The sequence below is a fragment of the Geotrypetes seraphini genome, chromosome 10 (genome assembly GCF_902459505.1).
Source record: "Geotrypetes seraphini chromosome 10, aGeoSer1.1, whole genome shotgun sequence".
Lineage (NCBI taxonomy): Eukaryota > Metazoa > Chordata > Amphibia > Gymnophiona > Dermophiidae > Geotrypetes > Geotrypetes seraphini.
The window spans coordinates 143,232,792-143,257,724 of NC_047093.1; the positions used below are offsets into that span (position 1 = coordinate 143,232,792).

At 46.5% G+C, this 24,933-nt stretch overlaps 1 protein-coding gene across 1 annotated transcript; it reads left to right on the forward strand.

Annotated features, from left to right (window-relative positions):
- The first annotated feature begins 268 nt into the window (after positions 1 to 268).
- Positions 269 to 23,019, forward strand: SYT5 (synaptotagmin 5). Its single transcript, XM_033961160.1, has 8 exons — positions 269 to 416; positions 1,714 to 1,895; positions 12,514 to 12,633; positions 13,311 to 13,478; positions 18,724 to 18,891; positions 19,316 to 19,433; positions 19,825 to 19,958; positions 20,478 to 23,019. Exons 1-8 carry the CDS (start codon positions 269 to 271, stop codon positions 20,685 to 20,687), a joined length of 1,248 nt encoding a protein of 415 aa, XP_033817051.1. The 3' UTR covers positions 20,688 to 23,019.
- The last annotated feature ends 1,914 nt before the right edge of the window (positions 23,020 to 24,933 follow it).

The window sequence follows — 24,933 nt, forward strand, 5'->3', positions numbered from 1 at the left end:
CTCCTGAAAAAGGAGAAGGGATTGAGACATCCATTGCTTTCAATGGAAGTAAAACCCAGATGTCTCAATCCCTCCTCCTTTTTCTGGAGCCATATGGTAACCCTACCCTGGAGCTATCTGGCCATCTCAAACTAGAAGAAATAACCCGGCTAATTAGGACCATGGGAAGCCCCAGGCAGCAGATATACAAAGTTGGAAGGAGGGGGGGTCTCTGAACCACTTTTTCATGGTCTCTGTCCCATTTCCCTCTTCCTTCCACAGGGTCAGCATGAATCCTGCCCGCAGATCTGCCGTGCTGATCTCCAAGCCAACAACCCTTGCCCCAGAGGTCAACAATGCCACCAGTGTGCCCAGCAAACATAATATCTTCTCTGACATGAAAAACAAGTTTGTCAATACGCTCAGCAAGCTGCCAAGTGAGTGGGGGAAAGGGGCGGGTGGAGAGAGAGGTCAAGGGTCAAGAAAGGTAGGGAGGAAGGTGGAAACAAGGACAGGAGAAGCCAGGAGAAGATGGTGGTAGACGGAAGGAGAGAAAGGGTGAGGCATGGGAAGAGAGGAGGAGAAAAGGGAAAGGAGAGGAAGGATGAGGGGTCAGAGCAAGAGCAGAGTATATGGAGGCAAGCTTGCCAATTGGATCCAGATTCATGTCACAGGATTGATCCGGTCCTGGGCTTCCAGTGCATTCCTTACAACAGGGTTCTCAAGCCAGCCCATGGATTATACAATGTATATGTATTAGATAGTTGCATTGAATGGAGGTAGCATATGCAGATTTATCTCATGCATATTCATTAAGGATATCTTGCCAGTCCATGCAATATTATTCGAAAATTTTAAAAGTACAAATTTAACAAATACAAAGAAAACTTGGCTGGCTAGGTGTGACCCAAGTAACGGGTTGAGAATGCCCATCTTCGGGAACACAATGAGGAAAATAGAAATCCCAGCATCCAATGGGGTAAATCCAGGTCTGGATTAACCCTGTCAGGCATAAGAGCTCCCATACAGGGACAGACTGAAGGTCCATCAAGCCCAGTATCCTGTTTCCAAAAGTGGCCAACCCAGGTCCCAAGTACCTAGCTAGATCCAGTAGGCAACTTTATGTGGAGGAGAGATGTTTTGGTAGGAACTAAGGAAGTTAGGAGGACAGCTACCCCGTCTCCAGTCAAAACTCTGTCCTCCTGTCTCCACCTTTGTCTTAGTATCTCATCTGTCTCATTCATCTTCATCTTTTTCACTGCTCTTTGTCTTTCTCCATCCGCCATCACTTGTAGCCATTTGAGGCCATGCTAGGAGAGGTGAGTGCACACCCACCTTCATTTCCACACATTCTGCCCTGGGTGTAGCACACTGAGCCCCCAGTCACCAGAAACAGCCACTTCTGGGATGCAGTACAGGTGAAAAAAAATCCAAAGGGGGTGAATATTCCAGAATTAAAACAGGGGCACAGGGAGATGACTCCCCCAAGATTATGTGCAGAAGATAAGATCAGAGGCACAGGGAGATTAAGTAGCTGCCCCTGGAGGTCACAGGCAGTAGCAGAACTGAGGATTAGGGCTGGAACACAGGAAGAAAGTGATTCGCCACAGGGTCACACACAGAGAGTTAGCGACAGAGCAGGGGATTAGAACTGAGGCATTGGGTTCTAATGTCTGGTTATCTTTTTTATGATCCCTCTTTGATACCACACTCTGCCTTTGCCCTCCCTCACAGTCCCTGGCTGGGCCCTGGCCACCATCCTAATCGTGGTTGGTCTACTTCTCGTCTGCTGCTGCTTCTGCATCTGTAAGAAATGCTGCGGGAAGAAGAGGAAAGGGAAAAAAGCAAAAGACAAGATCAAAGCACAGATTCACCTGAAGGAGGTGAAGGACTTGGGCAAGAGCTACATCGATAAGGTAATGGCCAAAATCCATTCCTCCTGGGGGACAGGAGGGTGCTTACACCGCTGGACAGGTTGAGGGGAGGATGAAAGGTGAGCGAGTCTGTCTGCCTGGCTGGAATTCAGTTTTATAGCTAGCCCCAGTGAGCATGGACTGGTCCACATTTCAGAGGCTCCTTCTGGTTAGGGTTACCAGATTTTCCGTTTGGAAAATTCAGACCCCTAGACCCGCCCAGGCCCACCCATCCTTGCCCTGTCATGCCCCAAATCCTGCCCCAGGTCCGCCTCCAATCCCATCCCCCACTGCCTGCTCTCAACGGGCAGGACATCCGCGCATGCAAGGATATGACATAATGATGTCATCGCGTCATATGTGCACATGCGCAGATGCCCTCCTGCCCGAAAGCACAGTTACTTACCGTAACAGGTGTTATCCAGGGACAGCAGGCAGATATTCTCACGTATGGGTGACGTCACCGACGGAGCCCTGGTACAGACCACTTTAAAAGTGCATCACCACTTTAAGAGTTTAGAAAGTTCGCGATAGCCCGAACTGCACATGCGCGAGTGCCTTCCCACCCGATGCAGGGCATGCGGTCCCTCCGTTAACATAAGCTAGCTAAGAAGCCAACCCGGGGAGGTGGGTGGGTGGATTGTGAGAATATCTGCCTGCTGTCCCTGGATAACACCTGTTACAGTAAGTAACTGTGCTTTATCCCAGGACAAGCAGGCAGCATATTCTCACGTATGGGTGACCTCCAAGCTAACCAAGATGGGATGGTGGGAGTGTTGGCTGAAGAAAATAAATTTTGAAATACAGATTGGTCAAAGTGGCCATCCCGTCTGGAGAAAGAAGCCAGACAGTAGTGAGAAGTGAAGGTATGAACTGAGGACCAGGTGGCAGCTGTATAGATTTCCTCAATGGTGTAGATCTAAGGAAAGCAACAAAAGCTGCCATAGCTCTAACTTTGTGGGCTGTGACACAACTTTCCAGTTCCAGTTCAGTCTGAGTATAGCAGAATGAGATGCAGGCAGCCAGCCAGTTGGAAATCGTTCGCTTGAATACAGGGTGCCCTAACTTGTTTGGATCAAAAGAAATGAAAAGTTGGGGAGAAGTTCGCTGTGGCTTTGTCCAGTCCATGTAATAAGCCAAAGCCCAAAGTCCAAAATATACAAAGCAGTGTTTCCAGCATGAAAATGAGGATTAGGAAAAAACACAGGCAGAACAATTGACTGATTGAGATGAAAAGTGACAACTTTTGGAAGAAACTTTGGACGTGTACGCAGATGAAAAACTGTGAAGGGTGAATCTGCTACTAATGCTTGTCATTCAACGACCCTCCTGACAGAGGTGAGAGCAATAAGGAAGACCACTTTCCAGGCAAGAAACTTAAGATGAGCTGTGGCCATTGGTTCAAATGGTGGCTTCAACAAACTGGAAAGAACTATAGTAAGGTCCCAGACGACATGTGGAGACTGTAGAGGTGGTTTCACAGAGAAAAAAGTCCTTTCATAAACCTGGAAACATAAGAACATAAGAAGTTGCCTCCGCTGAGGCAGACCATAGGTCCATCCTGCCAAGCGGTCTGCTCCCGCGGTGGCCCATCAGGCCCATTGCCTGAACAATGGTCTATACCTATCTATACCCCTCAATCCCTTTTTCTTCTAGGAATCTATCCAAACCTTCTTTGAAACCATTTAATGTTTTCTTGTCTACAACAGCCTCTGGAAGCGCGTTCCATGTATCCACCACCCTCTGAGTGAAAAAGAACTTCCTAGCGTTTGTTCTAAACCTGTCCCCTTTCAATTTCTCCGAGTGCCCCCTTGTACTTGTGGTGCCCCTTAATTTGAAAAATCTGTCCCTGTCTACTTTTTCTATGCCCTTCAGGATCTTGAAGGTTTCTATCATGTCTCCTCTAAGTCTTCGCTTCTCCAGGGAGAAAAGTCCCAACTGCTTCAATCTTTCGGTGTATGGGAGATTTTCCATTCCCTTTATCAGTTTAGTTGCTCTTCTTTGTACTCCCTCAAGTACCGCCATGTCTTTCTTGAGATACGGTGACCAGTACTGGACACAGTACTCCAGATGCGGCCGTACCATTGCACGATACAGCGGCATGATGACTTCCTTCGTCCTGGTCGTAATACCCTTCTTAATGATACCCAACATTCTGTTTGCTTTCCTTGAGGCCGTGGCGCATTGCGCCGATGCCTTCAGTGTTGCGTCTACCATCACTCCCAGGTCTCTCTCCAGGTTACTGACCCCTAGTGGTGTTCCCCCCATTTTATATGTGAACATCGGGTTCTTTTTTCCCAAGTGGAAAAGACTATAGTAGGGCCCAAACGACAGGAGAAGGCATGAGGTGTGGTTACACATTAAAAAGCCCTGTCATGAATTTGGAAACCAAAGGATAAGCAGTAAGAGGTTAACCCTCGACTGACAGAGGAAAAGCTGCAATAGCACTTAAAAGAAGTCTGAGAGATAGAGACTGGAGACTAGAGTCAACAAAAAAAGAAAATAATCTAAAATCAATTCCACTGTCAATGAAGGTGGAACATGAAGATAAAGAAGACACCAGGAAGAAAACCTAGGCCACTTTTGATGGTAACATTGTTGAGTGGCTGGGTTCCTGGAGACATCCAGAAGTTAATGAACAGGCTGAGAAAGTGAGATGGACGCAGCCTGATATAAACCAAACTGTCAGGGGAAAGTATTGCAGACTGGTATGAATCAGTGACTTCTGAGTCTGAGGGAACAGAGTAGGAAATATTAGAAGATGTATAGACTCCCTGAAGCTGAGTTGAAGGAGAAATGAGAACTAATGTTGCTTTGGCCAGCATGGAGTAAAGAGAATCATGGTAGCTGCTTCTCTCTTGAGCTTGAATAAAGTTCTCAACATGAAAGGAAGTGGAGGGAATGCATATAGAAATAGGCCTGTCCAATCCAGGAGAAAAGCATCTGCTGCCAGACGGAGAGGGGAGTAAAGTCTGGGGCAAAACTGGGGCAACTGGTGATTGTAAGGAGTTGCAAACAAGTCCACTTGTGGGGTGCCCCATTGAGCAAAGATGGACTGGAGAGTTGAAGAGTTGAGAGTCCATTTGTGAGGTTGAAGAATTTTGCTGAGGTTGTGTACTAGGGAATTCTTCTTCCCATGAATGTAGACAGCTTTCAAAAACAGATTGCGAGCTGTCGCCCAAGTCCAGATGTTCTGGGCCTCGTGACACAACAGGAGAGAGCCCATGCCTCCTTGCTTGTTTATGTAGTACATTGCTACTTGATTGTCCGTGCAAAGGAGGAGGACTTGAGGGCAGAGTAGATGATGAAAAGCCTTGAGGGCATAAAACATTGCTCTGAGTTCCAGGAAATTGATGTGAAATCTCCACTCCCTGGCGGTCCATAGACCTTGAGTCTGAAGATCGTCCATATGAGCCCCTCCAAGCATAAGAGGATGCATCCGTCGTAATGACCTTGTGATGAGGGGGCAAGAGAAAAAGGAGAGCTCTGGAGAGATTGGAAGAGGTCATCCATCAGTGAAGCGACAGCAGAAGAGATGATGTCATAGATATATGTTGGGAGAGACAATTCGTCGCTTGAGACCACTGAGAAGCAAGGGTCCACTGAGGAGTGCGAAGATGTAGTCTTGCCAATGGTGTTACATAGACAATTGAGGCCATGTGGCCTAAACGAACCATCATGTGTCTGGCAGAGATGGATTGAAGAGGAAGCAATTGCTGACACAGACAAATGAGAGTCTAAAGTCGATCTGGAGGAAGAAATGCTTTTATGAGAGTGGTATCTAGGATTGCCCCAATGAACTGCAGACGTTGAGTCAGAATCAGATGTGAGTTGGGGAAGTTGACTACGAATCCTAGAAGCTGAAGAAAAGAAATGGTGTGCGATATTGCTTGGACCACTTCCTGATTAGAAACAGCCGTGATCAACCATTGTCCAGAAAAGGAAAGACCGGAAAGCTGTGTGAGCGGAGAGGTGCGGCCACCACAATCAGACACTTCGGGAAGACTCTGGGAGAAGATGCTAGACCAAAAGGAAGGACCCCGTACTGGAAATGGCAGCGATTGATTTGAAATTGGAGGTATTTTCTAGAAGCCGAATGAATTGGGATATGTGTGCAGGCTTCTGTGAGATCCAGGGAGCATAGCCAGTAGTTCTGAATGAGGAGAGATGAGTGCTGAAGTACCTCTCAACTAGAAAAATGATGGGAACTCTGAGATCCAGGAAAATTCTCAGTCCTCCGGTGTTCTTGGGAATCAAGTAGAAACAGGATTAGAATCCCTGACTCCGCTAATTGAGGAGGACTCTTCGATGGTAATCAAAGAAGGAGGACTGACGCTCTTGGAAAAAAGGGCCTGAAAGCAGGGTGAAAACATTGAGCGTAGAACCCTGTCCTATGAAGATGAAAAACCAGAAAGCTGAGGTGATAAGCTCTCAGCGATGTATGAGGAACTGAAGACGGCCTCCAAAGGGATGAGGTCTAGACTGTAGAACGTTAACGTTGACTATGCCCTGAATGGAGGAAGATTGAGGAGCAAATCTTCGGTGAGAATAAGAGTGCGGTGAAGGCAGCTTTTTGGGCTTGACCAGAGTGTCCCACCTGGTCTCATGGATAGACAACTACTGAGTAGGAAAGTCCATGGAAGCACTAAAGAGGTCATCTCCCAAACAAGGTGTAATTGCTAACCTGTCCTGGTGGGTGATGATAAGGTCAGACCAGATCTGGTTGGAACAGAAAAGAGGTGCTGAAAAAAATAGACACCGTATGCAAGCAGATAGAAGTGGAACATGGCAACATGGAACGTGGCAACTGGTTTGTGCCAAGTAAAATGGTTACTGGACCAGTCAGTCAGGATAGAATTCTGGTAAGCTGATTGGCCCACTCTGTCCAGCAATAGAGAGGCCTACACACTAGCCTGTAGAGTTGACTCCACCAGTAGGGATTCATTGAAACATCCTCAGTGTTTCTAAAGGCATATAAAAAGTCTCCCGTAAGATATCATAGAAGAGAATCCGAAGAGCCTTGGGTAGTTGACTATAGGTCAAGGTATCTAAAATTCTTTAGACTTTGCAGAGTCAACTGCCAAGGAAATAACTTTTCAAAGTCAACTTTCAAGGGAATGGCACAAGGTGCAGACAGTCCCCTAAGGAATCTTGAAAAAGATAATTCCTCAGATACTACTGAAGTGTAAAAGAAAAGCATGTGTTGAAAAACCCACCGCTACAGAGAGATTGGGGGCTTGCTCAAACCCCCCCCCCCACACACACACCCGAGATTCAAATCCCAAACTATACAGAATCGATGTCAGGGATTCGGTGTCGAAGGCTGGAGACAGTTTAATTTCTGCAGGGCCTTCCAAGACCGGACCAACACCGACAACGTTAAAGATGACCAGCGTCGTTGTGCAAATGCAACCAGTGCAAGTGCTACCAGTGTCAAGAACCCAACCCTGACTAGCACCGGAGGAGTCAGTGTCGACAAATGCGTCGGCATGAACAACTGAAAAACAGCTTGACATGTACTCAAAGTACTGAATGAAATCTGCTGCATAAGAGGAAAACACCAATACCGCTGGCTGCATCGCTGGTACAATCGGTGCAGGTCTACGCTCCAGAGATAAAAATGCTGGTATCAAGGCACACATCAGGAGCGGAGTGGAAAAAGTTACTGCAGGAAAGAAAAAACACCGGTACCATTGGCCTGTTAACCGGTACCATAGGTGCCGCTCCATGCTCTGAAGATGAGCATGCCGGTATCGAGGCACTCATCAATATCGAAGCGGAGCCAGAGATGGGGTTGATCACAGCTACAATGACCGAGGTCGGCAGGATTGGACTCACTGCTACAATGACCTGAATCCCAAAGGAGAAACTTGTGAGCCAACTTACCTAGGTAGGAGCGGGCCCGAGCAGCAATGTCAATCACGGTGCGGACTAGATTAGCCTTGCCAGAAGTGCGCTGGGCACCAGATTACAGACGTTGGTGGGTGCCGGATTCCTGATGGTGCCGAAGGGAATCTGCTTCTTAAGAACCTGCATGAGAATGCACTGGTGAGGAGAAGTAGAAAGTGGCAAGGCCGAGGTCCCGACATTGCGAGAACCGTTGGAGGATGTCAGTAAAGACAACTACTCCAGCAAAGCAACTGCCCGGATAGAAAATTATCAGGAGTGTCCTGAATGGAAAACAGCCATAAGGTGGAGAAATAACAGTATGGCGACCCATAAGACCCCACTGAGGCTAAACTGAGGACAGCAAAAGAAAAAAGAAAAAAATTTGGTTTACTATATGTTGTTATTGTTTTTTTTTTACTAAAATTGAAATAAAAGAAAAACCTGACTGAAAAGTCAGAAACCGCGAGAGCGGGAAGGCAACAAAAAAATTTTCAACAGCCATTAAAAACGCGACTTCTTAGCTCTGCGGAAACTAAGAAACTGAGGGACCGCGTACCCTGCATCGGGCGGGAAGGCACTCATGCATGCGCAGTTCGGGCTATTACGAACTTTCTAAACTCTTAAAGTGGCGATGCACTTTTAAAGTGGTCCATACTGGGGCTCCGTCGGTGACGTCACCCATTCATGAGAATATGCTGCCTGCTTGTCCTGGGATAAGGAAAGCTTTTCAAAACCTGGACAAAGTGCCGGGTTTTGAAAAGTCGGCTGGACCCCCCAAAAGGAGGATATGTCTGGTGAAATCCGGGCATCTGGTAACCCTACCTCTGGTGTAGACTACCCTGTCGGTCTGTCTGTCTCAGATGGGAAAACTTCCTTGGCTTAAAAATGTGTATACATGCTCCCCAAACTTTGTCAGAACACGAAAATAAGGAGTTAAGTGAGGAGGTTGGCTCAGTGCCCCGTTTTTGCATAGAAAATAGCTTGGAAATTTTCCTTCCGGGGGTTCATTTTAAGGTTGCTAACTGGTTTCAGATCCACCTGACAGGGTCGATCTTGTAGTCCTATGGGGAGTTTTACTTGGGGAATACAGTTTGGAAATCAGAACTACATTTCCCTGCATGCAATGGGGTAAAACCTGGAGCAGATCAAGTCTGCCAGGCAAACCTGGAGCCAGCTGGCATCCCTAGTAGGTTTACAAAGCTTTTTCCATGTGTAAAATGTGATTTTTAGGTAGAAAATGGCAACGATAACATTTGTGTGTTTATGCGTGCTGAAAAATTATACTTCTGTTTGTATAAATTTTATTATTGGTAACTTGTGTATTTTATGTTAAATTTTCAGTTGTATATTCTCAATATTGTATTGATGATTTCTTATTGTGAACTGCCCTGAACCGTGTGGTTGTTGCGGTGTACAAATAAACGCTGGCTTTTACAAACCGGAGGTGGGCTGGCGAGGTAAATGCCATATGTCCTCTTTTTTTGCGTGAGCAAATATAGTAACTCTATGTCGGTGTCTCGCCAATATTTTTCCGTTGCGGCACACTAAACTCAGGGCCGCATTTACAGGCCTCCGAGCATGTGCGGACGTCGACCGATGACATCACATGCGTCTGCGAATGCTCAGAGGCCCTCCAAACGTGCCAGGTTTTGGAAATCCCTTCATCTGGTAACCCTAAAATTCCAGTAAGCCAGGGGGCAGAGAGGAGGCGCCGGTGCTAGCCGTGACAGACGCATACGTGACACAGACACATATATGACCCATCTCTCATGGCACACCTGGAATCTCATCGCAGCACACAGCTTGCGATACACTGCCCTATATACATAGTTTAGAAAATGTACATGCACAGAGCATATTTCCACATTTATTTCTGTGCAGCAAGTGGAAATTTGTGCAAGTTTATTGTTTACTAGCTGATGCCCCGGCGTTGCATGGGTATTTAATTATAGCAATAACACTGTAAATGTATTCAAATAAAGATACTTTATAGTGGTGAATGAAATTATTTTTTTACAGCTTTATAAAAAGTACAATATTCAAATTATAATGTGAAATATTTGACAAAATGAATACAATACAACTAACACAAAACTTGATTATAAACAACATTTTTAGTTTCACCTCCAGGAGCAAGAACATATAAATTCTTGGGTGAAGAGACCCCCAGAACATATCACCCCAGGTAGTTAGGGATCTGCATACCAAGTTTCGTTCAAATCGGTCAAGCCGTTTTTGATTTACTGTGAGAATGGCAGCTGTTTACATTTTTTCCATTGACATGAATGGGTGAAATCTGATTTTATGTTTGTAGCTCCGCCCACGTGTGCAGGTGGGCCGCGAGACCCCCAGAACATATCACCCCAGGTAGTGAGGGATCAGCATACCAAGTTGCATACAAATTGGTCAAGCCGTTTTTGAATTACTGAGAGAATGGCAGCTTTTTACATTTGTTCCATTGACATGAATGGGTGAAATCTGATGTTCTGTTTGTTGCTCCGCCCACGTGTGCAGGTGGGCCGCGAGACCCCCAGAACATATCACCCCAGGTAGTGAGGGATCTGCATACCAAGTTTCGTTCAAATCGGTCAAGCCGTATTTGAATTACTGTGAGAATGGCAGCTTTTTACATTTTTTCCATTGACATGAATGGGTGAAATTGGATTTTCTGTTTGTAGCTCCACCCACGTGTGCAGGTGGGCCGCGAGACCCCCAGAACATATCACCCCAGGTAGTGAGGGATCTGCATACCAAGTTTCGTTCAAATCGGTCAAGCCGTTTTTGAATTACTGAGAGAATGGCAGCTTTTTACATTTGTTCCATTGACATGAATGGGTGAAATCTGATGTTATGTTTGTAGCTCCGCCCACGTGTGCAGGTGGGCCGCAAGACCCCCAGAACATATCACCCCAGGTAGTTGGAATTACTGTGAGAATGGCAGATTTTTACATTTTTTCCATTGACATGAATGAGAGAAATCTGATTTTCTGTTTGTAGCTCCGCCCATGTGTGCAGGTGGGCCGCGAGACCCCCAGAACATATCACCCCAGGTAGTGAGGGATCTGCATACCAAGTTTCGTTCAAATCGGTCAAGCCGTATTTGAATTACTGTGAGAATGGCAGCTTTTTACATTTTTTCCATTGACATGAATGGGAGAAATCTGATTTTCTGTTTGTAGCTCCGTCCACGTGTGCAGGTGGGCCGCGAGACCCCCAGAACATATCACCCCAGGTAGTGAGGGATCTGCATACCAAGTTTCGTTCAAATCGGTCAAGCCGTTTTTGAATTACTGTGAGAATGGCAGCTTTTTACATTTTTTCCATTGACATGAATGGGTGAAATCTGATGTTCTCTTTGTAGCTCCGCCCACGTGTGCAGGTGGGCTGCGAGACCCCCAGAACATATCACCCCAGGTAGTGAGGGATCTGCATACCAAGTTTCGTTCAAATCGGTCAAGCCGTTTGTGAATTACTGTGAGAATGGCAGCTTTTTACATTTGTTCCATTGACATGAATGGGTGAAATCTGATTTTCTGTTTGTAGCTCCACCCACATGTGCAGGTGGGCTGCGAGACCCCCAGAACATATCACCCCAGGTAGTGAGGGATCTGCATACCAAGTTTCGTTCAAATCAGTCAAGCCGTTTTTGCGTGATCGCGGCACATACACACACACACACATACATACATACATACATACACACATACATACCTCCGATTTTATATATATAGATTAAAAGCTTCTGCTAATGACTGGGGGAATCAATTCAGAGCAGTTTATACGTATACATGAGCTTCTGTAACGGTGTTACAATACAGAGTTTGCGTTTCTGGGGAAGGTTTCAGTACAGACATTATTAACCATAATCAATACATTATTAAATCGTAATCAATACATGAGCTTCTGTAAAGGTGTTACAATATAGAATTACAATACATGAGCTTCTGTAAAGGTGTTACAATACAGAGTTTGCGTTTCTGGGGATGGTTTCAGTACAGACATTAATAAATCATAATAATGGCTTTGTTTGGTTCTGTGGATTGTTGTATGAGCTTGTTTAATAGAGGCACATAGACGGCTAGATTGTCTTTCTATAGTAGGAGTAAAATTACCCCCCACCCCCACCCTAATGTGCAGATTGTCACATAAAAACTTTAAGGTATATTCCCTATATTTTTGGGGGGGAATGGGCATGGAACAGTGAATCTACTTAACTTTCAAATGTTTAATGCAAAGCTTTGCTTTGTTTCTTTGTTTGTTTTAAGATGTATTAACCACCTTTATGAAGAGATTAAGCCAAGGCAACTTGGATAATTTTAGGCATGCGCGTGTTTACTCATGTAAGAACCAGCGTTGGATCTCCCATTGTGTAGGCAGCTGCCTGGATCATGTGTGTGCAGATTGACAACCAAGGTTCTCCACTTAATCAAAGTTTAACTTATATGGGGAAAGCCAGCCGTTCCGTGGGAGGTTTCAGTTTTTTGGGTAAACCCCCTGGGGATTAGGGATAAAAGGATCTGATATACATATAAATTGGGCGTTTGATCTTTAAGGCCTTTCATTTCCATTCTGGAACCGAGAATCTCTCTGGTGGTGTGGAAGGATCTTTGCTATGGAAGGTAAAGAGGGTGGGTGGCTCTCCTGCCATCTCTCCTTCATGTTTTCCTTTCTGTACCCCTGATTTTCATAGGCCCACAGCTTGAACCAATCTTCTCTGCCTATCTTTACCCAGGTGCAGCCAGATGTGGAGGACCTGGATCCCAGCCTCCTTGGGGACATCAAAGAGGAGAAGCTGCAAGAGAAACTGGGCAAGCTGCAGTACTCCCTGGACTACGACTTCCAGAATGGACAGGTGTGCTAAGCTCCGGAGGCCCTGCTTTTCAAACAGGTGACGGGACAGGAGCTGAGCTAGAGCCACAGTGCAGAAAATCCCAGGCGCATATTCTAAGGGGAGGGGAGGTCATTCTAGAACAGGGTTACCAGATTTTACCGAAGGAAAATCCAAACACGTGGCCATGCCCCCCAGGGCCCGCCTGCGCCACGCCCCGTTTCGCCCCAGCCCCGCTCCTAGATGGCATCCATGCATGCATGGATGCGATGCAATGACATCACCGCATTGCGTCCGTGCATGTGCAGATGCCATCTCCCGACGTGACTTTTCACAGGAAGTGCCGGGTTTTGAAAAGCCGTCCGGACCCCTGGACGTATCCTCGAAAAGGAGGACATGACCGGAGAAATCTGGATGTTTGGTAACCCTATTCTAGAAAAGCTGGGAGAAGCCTGCTTCGTGGTTCAACTCCAAGGCTCGCATTAATATACTGAGGTTACATTGCAGATTAGAGGCAAGCATTACACCCCGACTCCTTTTTTTTTCACAAAGAAACCGTTTTGACACTTTTGCTGCCGCTCTGCCTCTCCCATTCTCCCTGTACTGGCTGCTGTGGGACTCCCAGTCCGCCTTACTTTTCAGCTCTGTGCCCCTTTTGAGCTGAGCAGACTCAGATTTTCTTTCCTCCCCTTCCTCTGCAGCTGGTGGTGGGGATCCTTCAGGCTGCAGATTTGCCCGCGCTGGACATGGGTGGGACGTCTGACCCTTACGTCAAAGTGTTCCTCTTGCCAGACAAGAAAAAGAGATACGAAACCAAAGTCCATCGCAAGACCCTGAATCCCATCTTCAATGAATCGTTCACCTTCAAGGTAGGAGCCAGCTGAATGGCAAAGATGAACTAGATAGATTTCCATAGCTCCTTGTCTGTCCGTCCATCTCTCTATCCATTTCTTATCAACATATTCTTCATACATCATCTCAGGGCTGACTCTACAAAGGTGTGGAACTCAGGGTGAATTTGCCCAAGATGGGGAAGTTCCTCCCTTGGACACTGATAAAGTGTTGTTGTTGGTTTTTTGGGGGGTTTTTTAGGGGGGGTTCTGGGGGTAAAGGATGGCAATCAACCCAGTGGCAACCAGTGTTCCCTCTAAGCGAGCGGGTGTTGTGAGCAAACTTTTTTCACTGTGAGCTAAAAATATCGGGCGCCAGCAAGTTATGAGCCAAATAAATATGTTGCTTTCTACCACAGAACTTCCTTACGTTTGTATGGAATCTATCCCCTTTCAACTTTAGAGAGTGCCCTCTCGTTCTCCCTGCCTTAGCTACTAAGTCTATTCCCTTCAGTACCTTGAATGTTTCTATCATGTCCCCTCTCAATCTCCTCTGCTCAAGGGAGAAGAGGCCCAGTTTCTCTAATCTTTCGCTGTACGGCAACTCCTCCAGCCCCTTAACCATTTTAGTTGCTCTTCTCTGGATCCTTTCGAGTAGTACCGTGTCCTTCTTAAAGTACCAGTGCTGGACGCAGTACTCCAGGTGAGGGCGTACCATGGCCCGGTACAGCAGCATGATAACCTTCTCTGTCTCTTCAGTCCAGCATCTGCCCCTTCCATTCACTGTCTGTCTTTCCCTGCCATCTCTCCTCCTGCCCCCCCCACCCCCCAATTTGGTCTAGCATCCATCATCTTCCTTCTGTTCCCCTCATGGTCTGGCATCTCTATCCTTCCCTCCCCCCTGTGGTTTTTAGCATATCTCTCTTCTCATTTCCTCCACTCAGATCTGATCATTCTCTGCTCTCTCTTCCCTTTTCTTCTCTGGTCTTCCTTCTCTATTTTCTGCCTCCATCTAAATTAAATTCTTTCTTACTATTTAGTCCCGTTTCCCTCTTTTCACTGTGTCTACACACAGCTTGTCACCCCTTTCCCTCACCCCTCCATTATCTTACTATTTTCTTCCCCCTTTATTTATCTCCTCCTTCCATCCAGTATGTGTTCTTTCCCCACTTCCATTCAGCATCTGCTCTCCCTTCTCAACTGACATCCATCTGCCTTCTGCTCTCTCTCCCTTCTTCTCACTTCCATCATCTGTCCCCTTCTCTCTCTCTCTCATCTCCTCCATTCCATCATCTGCCCCTTCTCTCTCTCTCCCCCCCCCCAACTTCCATCATCTGCCCCCCTTCCCCTCACCTTTGTGGGTCACTTTCTTTCCCCTGAGGGTGGCTCATGTCACAGGGGAAGCTTTGGCCGAGCAGAACCGCTTGATTGACAGTGGAACTTACTTGATTGATGTCGATGCTGGGGCCCGTTGCCGTTTGAAGGAAAAAAAAAAAAGGTGGAAAAAAGGAACCTGTAAAGGCGAGAGGAAGGGAAACCTCCAGGACAGCTGCTTTTTGCCCTCCTTCAGCGGCCCAAGAGTTCAGACCAGCAGCGGCAGCTCTGTATGCTTTTAACTTCGGCACAGAGCTGCCCCTAATCAATAGTTTAGCGCGGTTTCATGAGGCAGCCTCGGGGCCTTTGATAGCCGGCCCGCTTCGATGATGCGATGTGGGCCGGCCTAGCAAAGGCCCCGAGGCTGCCTTATGAAACCGCGCTAAACTATTGATTAGGGGCAGCTCTGTGCCGAAGTTAAAAGCATACACAGCTGCCGCTGCTGGTCTGGAGGTGCGGAGACAAGGCAGGAGGCAAACGCGGTGGAAGGCAGGAGTCCCGGCGAAGGCAGGAGTCCCGGCACAGCGACTGCAACAGGAAGTTGCAAGTCAGCTGACGCCGGCCTTTCGTTGCGGCGGGGACCGAATCCTTCGCGGACCGGCAAGATTTTGTTTGCGGACCGGCGGTTGAAGAACTGTGCTCTACACTGTGTGCGCTGTGACGAGAAACATGTGCGCTGCGAGGTAATATTTTGTGCGCCAGCGCACCCCAGCGCAGCTTAGCGGGAACACACTTTGGCAACCAGTGCCCTGTACATTACCCCAGTTGGTTTCCTTGAAGCTTTGGGAATCTTCATGATTGCTACACTAGTTAACCCATTTTTTAAATCGGAATCTGAGAGGGGGACAATAGAAAAAGCAGCATTAGCAAGACCATGGGAACTTGACGTGATCACAAATCCAAAAATGTTAGTTGGGTCACAACCTTGTGAAGAGCAGCCCTATGGGAAGGAAGAGAGATGCTGGCATTGGATTGAGCATCTGGTCAGCAAATCAGGAACAATTTATCCCCTTTTAAGACTAGCCTGCATCTCTCTTCTGCTCATTTTTCATTTGAAAGGAAGCTCTTGAATGAGAGGACATAGGATGAAGTTAGAGGTGATAGGTTCAGGAGTAATCTAAAGATATACTTTTTGCAGAAAGAGTGGTAGATGGGTGGAACAGTCTCCCGGAAGAGGTGGTGGAGACAGACTGTGTCTGAATTCAAGAAAGCCTGGGATAGGCACGTGGGATCTTGTAGAGAAGAAGTGGGATCTTGTAGAGAAGAAGAGATAATGGTTACTGCGAATGGGCCAACTGGATGGGCCATTTGACTTTTATCTGCCATAGTGTTTCTATGTTTCTATAACCCTAAAGCTCTATGACCTCACAATACAGGTGTAAAGAGCCTTAGCTTATAGGAAGAGGAGATGCAAATGTTAAGAGCCTTAGCCAATAGGGAAAGGAGGAGATAGTGGATGCTGAGGATGGGCAGACTGGATGAGCCATTTGGCCTTTATCTGCCCTAATGTTTCTCTGTTTCTATCCATCTGTCCATTCATCATTGCTCCATCTATCCATTCCTCTCCATAGTACAGACTTGTCTCATTCACATTTATCTACACTCTATCATCCAGTCCTGCTCTGTCATCTACCTCTCTATTCGCTCTTCTCTATATCCAGTATCCATTTGTACCTCCCCTAAATATCAATTCATCATGGAAAAAAAAACAGTTTTATATGTAGCACCTGACTGTGATAATGTAGCGAGGTCTAGCCTATGGAAATGTAGGCACTGCTCTAGTTGGGTATCTCCGAGAGGGCAACATGCTGTCGTGTTGACTAGATTGGTAGTGGTAGGGGCCGCCTGGAGAGACGAAGACCTGCTAATAGCGGCTCTTTGAGTAGTTGTTGGGCCTTGTGGTTATATGTGGGAGATGGATATTAGAAACATAGAAACATGACGGCAGAAAAGGGCTATAGCCCATCAAGTCTGCCTACTCTACTGACCCACCCCATTAAGTCTGAATACTAATGACCTAGTTCCTTAACTCGACTCTCGTAAGGATCCTACTAGGGCATCCCATTTATTCTTAAAGTCAATAACGCTGGTGGCCTTGATCACCTGCTCTGGAAGCTTGTTCCAGTGATCTACAACCCTTTCTGTGAAGAAATACTTCCTTATGTCACTATTGAATTTCCCTCCTCTGAGTTTGAACGGATGCCCCCTTGTGACCGAGGGTCCCTTGAGAAAGAAGATGTCTTCTTCCACTTCGACACGTCCCATGATGTATTTAAATGTCTCAATCATGTCCCCCCTCTCCCTGCGCTCCTCTAGAGTGTAGAGCTGCAATTTGTTTAGTCTTTCTTCGTACGAGAGACCCTTGAGCCCCGAGATCATCCTAGTGGCCATTCGCTGAACCGACTCAACTCTAAGCACGTCTTTACGGTAATGTGGCCTCCAGAATTGTACACAGTACTCCAGATGAGGTCTCACCATGGTTCTGTACAGTGGCATTATGACTTCAGATTTGCGGCTAACGAAGCTTCTGTTGATACATCCCATAAGTTGCCTTGCTTTGGATGAGGCCTTCTCTACTTGTTTGGCGGCCTTCATGTCTGCACTGATGATTACTCAGGAGAGTAGAAAATAATGAAAGCAGCTGATAGTGTCCTAGGCAAGGAGCAATATCCAATAACCACCCTCATCTCTTCTGCCCCATCTTACTCATCCTTCAGGAAATCTCTCAAATCTTTCCTCTACGACAAATTTCTCGAACCCCCCCCATCACCAAATAATCAAATACTCCCATCCTGTAATTGATACTGGTTGCTTTTCTTGACATTCTCCACCCTGCATTGGTTTTGTACACTGCTTTGCTCTTGATTGTAACGAAAGGAACTGTAGGACTTAGGGATATGTAACAACTATTGCATAGTAAATCGCTTCACTGCATTATTCTGTCCCTTACATTGCATTTGGCTCTATAAGTCTCTCGCACTGCATTCTCCACTATATAAATATCTCTGCTGTATATGTACAGTCTCCTGCATGGTAAATCTACATTGTTCTTCGCTGTATAAACACCTTTACTGAATATGTACAGTCCTCATTGTATCTTCGCTGTAAATGTACAGTCTCTTACACTGTAAACCGCTCTGAACTGTTTGTGGTACTGCGGTATACAAAATAAAGTTATTATTATTATTATTATTATTATTAATAAATGGTGATGCTTTACTGGTAGTTGGAAGCCATCTTTGGCAATGTGAATACCATTAACTGAGCAGACTGGATGGACCAGTTGGTCTTTTTAAGGCATCAACTCTTCTGTTGCTATAGAATATGGAAGCAATAAAGACCGTATCAAGGGGCCCCATCCATACCATCTACTCTCCTTTGCTCTCTCTAGGAGATCCTATGTACTTGTACCAAGCTCTCTTGATTTCAGATACAGTCTTCATCCCCACTACCTCCACTGGGATGCCATTCCACACATTCACAACCCTTTCTGTGAAGAAGTGTTTCCTTAGGTTACACTTGAGTCTGTCGCCTATGACCCCCTCAATCTAGAGCTTCCTTTCAGTTGAAAGAGACTCGCCTCTTTATGACTATAAAGTTGCAATGCATATATATAATATTTTAACCCTCAATCTCAGTAGAAAATTCTGTCCCTAGACTTTCCAAGGCATGACAGGTTTATACTGGGATATCTGATTAACCAAAACTCTTGCTAATCCATCAGTTGATACTGGACTATAAAACAAATGTCTGAAATATAGTCCCGTGTACTGCTGGACTTCGGTTGGTCTGTTCTTTTACACTGTGTGTTAGTGAAGACCCTTACTTATGGAGGATGACCTCAAGCCATGTATCTGGAGGCTCCCTCAGATACTGGGTGCTCAGCTCGTGTTCTTACTCCTTCCATCAGGTCCCGTATGCGGAATTGGGCGGCAAAACCCTAGTGATGTCAGTCTTTGACTTTGACCGCTTTTCCAAGCACGACGCCATTGGAGAGGCACGGGTACACATGAACACTGTGGACCTGGCGCGAGTCATCGAGGAATGGCAGGACCTACAGTCTGCGGAGAAGGAGGAGGTATAGTAGCATCCCTTTGCTAGTCCGGTCTGGACTTCTGTGTATCCATGAGAAGAAAAACTGTGTCTCAGGCAGGATCTCTGTGTTCATGCTAGGCGCCATCCAGAGGCTCATGTCTGTTAAGCACATGGCATGTCACCACCATTAATAATCACATGGTATTACATCTGTCATTACTTTCCACAGTAATGGTTTGTATCCCCCTTCCCCCACCTTCTGGTGTCTGGTGATTGAGCTTAGTTACCTATCTGTCCCTTACACTGACTCTTGCTCACTCATACCTTCCCTTGCGCACTTCCACAGAGGTCTCTGCTCACTTATCTCCAGCTAGTGTCCCACAACCCTCGCAGTATCCTCCACTGGTCTCGAAAACTAACAGCTCACTGAGTTACAACTTTCCAACTTTTGTCTTCTGTGTTGATAGCAAGAGAAACTGGGAGATATATGCTTCTCGTTGCGTTACGTGCCCACAGCAGGGAAACTCACGGTTATCGTCCTAGAAGCTAAGAACCTGAAGAAGATGGATGTAGGGGGGCTGTCAGGTAAGTGCTTCCTCTATCCTGTGAAAATAATCCTGGCCTGTTCCAGTCACGAGGGCTGCTCTTCGGTCGTAGCCTTACAGGAAGGCACTCTGTGGAAGGGAGGTTGATGGGCTAGGCTCATTCAAGCTGGTTTTCCTCTGCCTGCCTGGCTCCCTTCCCAATTCTCAACCCTACTGATGCGAGGACAGGGACATCCTTCCCCCAAAAGCAGAGAGCTGAAACCCAAGAAAATTAATTGGATTAAGTGAAAAGCTTTGGTTAAAGAGTACTCCAGTTGAAGTTCTTTGTGGGTTTTTGTCTCTGTTCTGGCCTTCCCATTTTTTTGTCTCCCTCCTATTCCTTTACCCATCTCCTCCCCTTCTTCCTCTCTCTCCTCTCTTCACTCTCCCAGACCCATATGTGAAGATCCACCTTATGCAGAATGGAAAACGCCTGAAGAAAAAGAAAACCACCATTAAGAAGAACACCCTGAACCCCTACTACAATGAGTCCTTCAGCTTTGAGGTCCCATTTGAACAGATCCAGGTAAGGAAGCATCTCCAGAAAGGCTCCTTTCGAGCCCTCCCTTAGCCCATCCTGTCCCCCAGCTGAGCAGAAAGCAGACATCTCTATCTGTCTTCCCTCACACATGAAGGTCTATGCTACCTCTTCCACTGCCAAAAGTTGCAACCCTACCCCAGACTTATCAGTGATGATGGATGCCCCCAATTACCTTCATGTGAATACCCATGGGGGGGTCTATTGGCCTATGCCATAACCATACGATTTTCCATTTCACTGGGCAAAACTGCGAGCTCACTGTCTGATTTTGTGTTCACCTCATCAGGGGAATAAAGATTCTGGATTATGATACACATAGAGTAACTGACAGGAAACTGGTTTCATCTCACGACACACAATCAAAATCTTTAGTTCAGGCAATAGGATTGGAGTACAGGGGGAGGCCAGCGGGGAGGGTGTGGAAAATGGAGCCAGTTGACAGGCTTTAGTAATGGCAGGGACTGAGTAGTAATGGTCTGCTCTGGTCTCTCATGTCTTTCCTAGAAGGTGCAGGTGATGTTGACGGTGCTGGACTATGACAAGTTGGGCAAGAATGAAGCCATCGGCAAGGTCTTTGTGGGCTGCAACTCCACCGGGACGGAGCTCCGCCATTGGTCTGACATGCTGGCCAACCCCAGGAGGCCCATTGCCCAGTGGCACACTTTGCAACCAGAGGAGGAAGTCGATGCCATCGTAGGCATGAAGACCTCATGATGGCTTCGCCTCTTCCTGCTGGGTGGGAGCGGGAAAGCATACTTGGGTTTGGGAGTGGAGAGGGCACAGGGGCATGAATCTAGCTGCTAGATTTATCAAATGGCTCTGTTTTTTTGGGATGGGCTGAACCAAGTTTGTGGCTGCAGTGCATATAGTTCCATGTCTCTTTTAGGGAGAACTGGACCCATGGATCCCTCTGGAAGTGCATTGAGGGCTGACTCAACCCATCCCAGAGGATCTGAAGCCAGTTGGTAAATCCCACTGTGTCCGTGAACACATCTGTGCCAGCATCTGTATATATGTCCTCAAAGCTATAGCTTTGAGAAAGATCCTCTGTTTTTCTAGGTTGCTTTATTTGTAAATGCAAAAACAGGGAAAACCCCCCCAAAAAAACAACCCCTCCCCTCCAAAAACCCTAAATTAAATTGGCAAAGAAGCAGTATCCTCTTCTGTCACATTGGCCAAACAGAAAGAGATCTGTCCAGCACAGGCAGTGAAGGAATTAGGATCTGAGGCCTAGTTACTCCAGAGGTATTATTAAAAATATTTATATGGCAACTCATTCACCTTAGGAGGTTCAACTGGCCTGCATCTGGAGGGACATCTTAGTAAGCTTTCTTTAAAATAGCCATATTTCCTAGAAATAAAAAATAATTTAGTCTAATAGAGCTCTCTCCCTCCTATTTACCTAATATTTGCTGAAATGTCCATCCCCAAAATAGCTTTTGAAAGTTCACTGCCCTAATGCTTCTCCACAAAAGTTTCTTTCTCTTTACTTTAGCATAAGCATAAAAGTGACTGTCGCAGAACCTGTGTTGTGTAGAGAAAATACCAGCATGGAGCTTGATTATGCAGAATGGAAAAACTGGAGCGAGGGCCAGTCCAAAATAGTTGGCGCATTGTGTAGCCAGGAAGACCAATTTAAGATGGCTGACACACTGTGAAGTACAGGAAAACTACTGTGGAGGCTGAACCAAAATAGCTGATGCATTGTGCAATACAGGAAGACTGCCGCCATGAAGACCAAATCAAGATGGCTGACCTGCTATGCGCTAGTCATGAGAGGGCTGCCCATAAGCAGCTGCTAAATTACGCTTTCAAATGCTATTTTGTGGAACATTTTAGATGATATGTGAAAAGATTACATTCCATCACTGTTGTAAGAAAATTTCAATGCCGTAGACAATTTTCATAGGATCACGGCAAAGAAAACGAAATAAAATTAGTAATTTTGAAGCCAAAATGTGGAATTGACCTTTCTCACGCAGGACAGTAGGCTTCCTCAGTTTTTCTTTAAGGTGGTGTTTAGCATGCGTTAAGCACCCCACTCATGATAAAATGTTTCCGAGCAACCTGTGGGCACCGAGGTCTCTAGGATAATAATGGCAACTTAGGCTTGCTGGTAAGGACTCGCTCTAGGGCCGGGTCCTTCCAAATTATGTGAGTGCCAGCGCTGGTGGTAAACTAGACAGTGGTGCAATGGGCTGTGAGAGATGAAAAAGATACTGCCTCTCTCCAGAGACTTCTATGGACCTACTTTAGGGCATCGCCATATGTCACTGGGGGTGGGGAGAAAGTGGACTCTGGACTTTTGTGACAATCAATACCTACAGAATGGAGGGTTGAAGTGACTGGGTGAAACAAGTTCCATATGCTGGGACCAACTAGAAGTAGCGTAGTGGGCAGCCTCTCCTGCTGTGCTGTTGGAGTGGACAAGGAGGGTGACACTCCAGACAGGAGTTGAGGATGTGGGGGCTGAGGAAGAAGCCAGCTGGTGCTGACTACCAACTGCTACATGCCAGCCAACAGAAAGGAAAACTTATAGGCATTCTGCTTCCTAGAAATTGAAGTCAAATGGTGGGAGAAGGGAGTAACAGCTGCAAGAGATGAGCATGCGCCTTCCCACCCAGTACTGAATCTGCAGGACCAACATGAAGTATTGTGATGGTCTAACAGAACTGGTTTTGCGGCTATTACAATGTCCTTTGCTTCGCTCGGTCTTCTGCCTGCTTTCCTCTCTCCTCTCTCTCTGTTTCACTCTTGGTGTTCCCTCTTTTCTGCTTTCCTCTCGCTCAATGTGGTGGCTTACTCCTCTTTCTTCACCTTGATTCTTCTCAGAGTTTGTAATCCTCTTTTTCTCCTGTTTGTTTTCTCTCACTTCCCTCTCTTTTCTTCCCCCATCTTTCTCCTTTCTTCCTCTCTTTCCCCTCAGTCTTGCCCACCCTGCCTTTGACCTCTCTTTTCCATGGTTGTGTACTTTCTGGTGACTCCTCTGGTTGATAGGGCTCTTGCAATCGTGGGGTATTCATCAGGGAAAATTCACCAGGGTTGTCTTTCTGTGCTGTCTCTTATAAACTCATCCAGGGGACACCTGGGGTGGAGGGGGCTGCCCATTATCTGGGCAATATTTGTGAGGTTGCCCATGTTACACTATTCTGAGCTGGCAGCAGGAAACTGGACCCTGTCACGGGCATCGGGGGGGGGGGGGGGGTTCTTATACACGGATCAGGATATCTTGTGCAAGTTGGAGAGGTCTTCAATTGGCCTATTGGGTTGTCCTACACTCAAATTATTCTAATGGTGCCTGCTTCTGTGGCTATCAGAATCTGGAAAGGGATTTCTGAGATTGTGAACCACATACTATCAAAGAACCAGATGTGTGTTATGTGTAACATGCACCACTTCCAGTGTGCTGGCAGCTGAAGGAGCGTGTTCGCCATCAGTGGAGTGGAAGGGATCGTAGATGATATGGATGGGTAGACAAGATAGGTCATGTGGTCTTGATCTGCCATCGTTTTCTAGGTGGTAGCGGGGTGGGGGAGGGGCTATGCATGGACCTGCGAGCCAAGTTTACAGGGTGTAGGAGACACCTCGGAGCAGCTTCGTTCCATGCACTGGAAATGAAACATATCATCATGTGCATTCCACCTCTAGAAAGGGACAGCAGCTTGCGTAACCGTGGGAAGGCCGCAGAGTCGTTTTGTTTTGAATACAGCTACGGTTTCCATAGCAATGGGACAAGTGCCACTCTCTTATTTTATTATCTTCTCTGCTGCTCTCTCTGCCTTTGAAAAACACTCAAGTGGCTGTTTACAAAGTACTGAAACAGTTTTGCATTGTGCCCTTTTAATCTGGCCCCGCCGTTCCCACCCGTCCCATCAGGGTGCAGCAACCCCCCTCCGCCCACCCAGATAAAGATGTCCCCCACATGAATGGGGGGGCATGTAGTCACCTGCCCCTGCAGGAAGGATGGGTGCGCGGCGGCAGATGACCTGGCATTAGGTTTTAATGTTTGGAATGATTTATGCATTTACTTGATACCTATACTTTATTAAAAAAATTAATAATTCCCTTTCGAGCATATTTTAATATGAATGTATTTGACTGAAAGGTAACAGATGTCTGTTGTTAAATATATATTTATAACATGAGTTCCTTCCATTTATTTGGGTTTTCAGTATTAAAGGTGGGGTTTATTTTATTTATTTACTGTGGGACTCCCCTGAAGGGATTCTGGGAGGCTGTGAAAGTAAAACCGACCCACTATCCATGATTCAAGGGTACCAAGGTAGACTGGAAAGGGGTGGTCAGGAGCTCCTATTCTGCATTTGCAAACTGCTCACCACGGCCTAAGCCTGCAGGCACTGCGTAGGTCACAAAAGTGTCGACACACAAGGTCCCCAGAAAAATACAGTGGGCAGCCTCTTCCCTCTATACTGCACAGCGTAATTTTGTGTTGCTATCGCTGACCCTTGGGGGTGGGTGAGAGAAGAGACAGAAGATGTATCTGTGCTGTTGTAAAACCCTGTCCAGGATCCACGGAGCCAAAGAGCAGAACATTAGAACAGGCTCTTCTGAGTACCTCTTGTACTCGGAGACGTGAATTTCTGTTCCCTCTTGTTCAGTGACTACCAAATGAATTGCTCACTCCGTCTGCACAGAGAACGAGGGGCTGAAGCGAATACAAAGTAGAAAATCCATCTTTCTTATTATAGTGGCCTTTTCCAGGGATGAGCTGCCAACCTGAAGAGCCCAGACTAGCCAAATAAAACTCACATTAGGCTAAAATGTGTTGCGTCTACTCAGAGGTCATCAGCGACATGCTATGAATTTCTCATTTTGACTTGGAGAGATGCTCATGGATGTCTGTCCACATGCCACAGCAAGAAAATGGCAGCCAGGAAGCCAAAGTCTGATGAATAGGAAACCTCAAGCAGGCTCCCTCACGATTCTGGCGCTTCAGAAA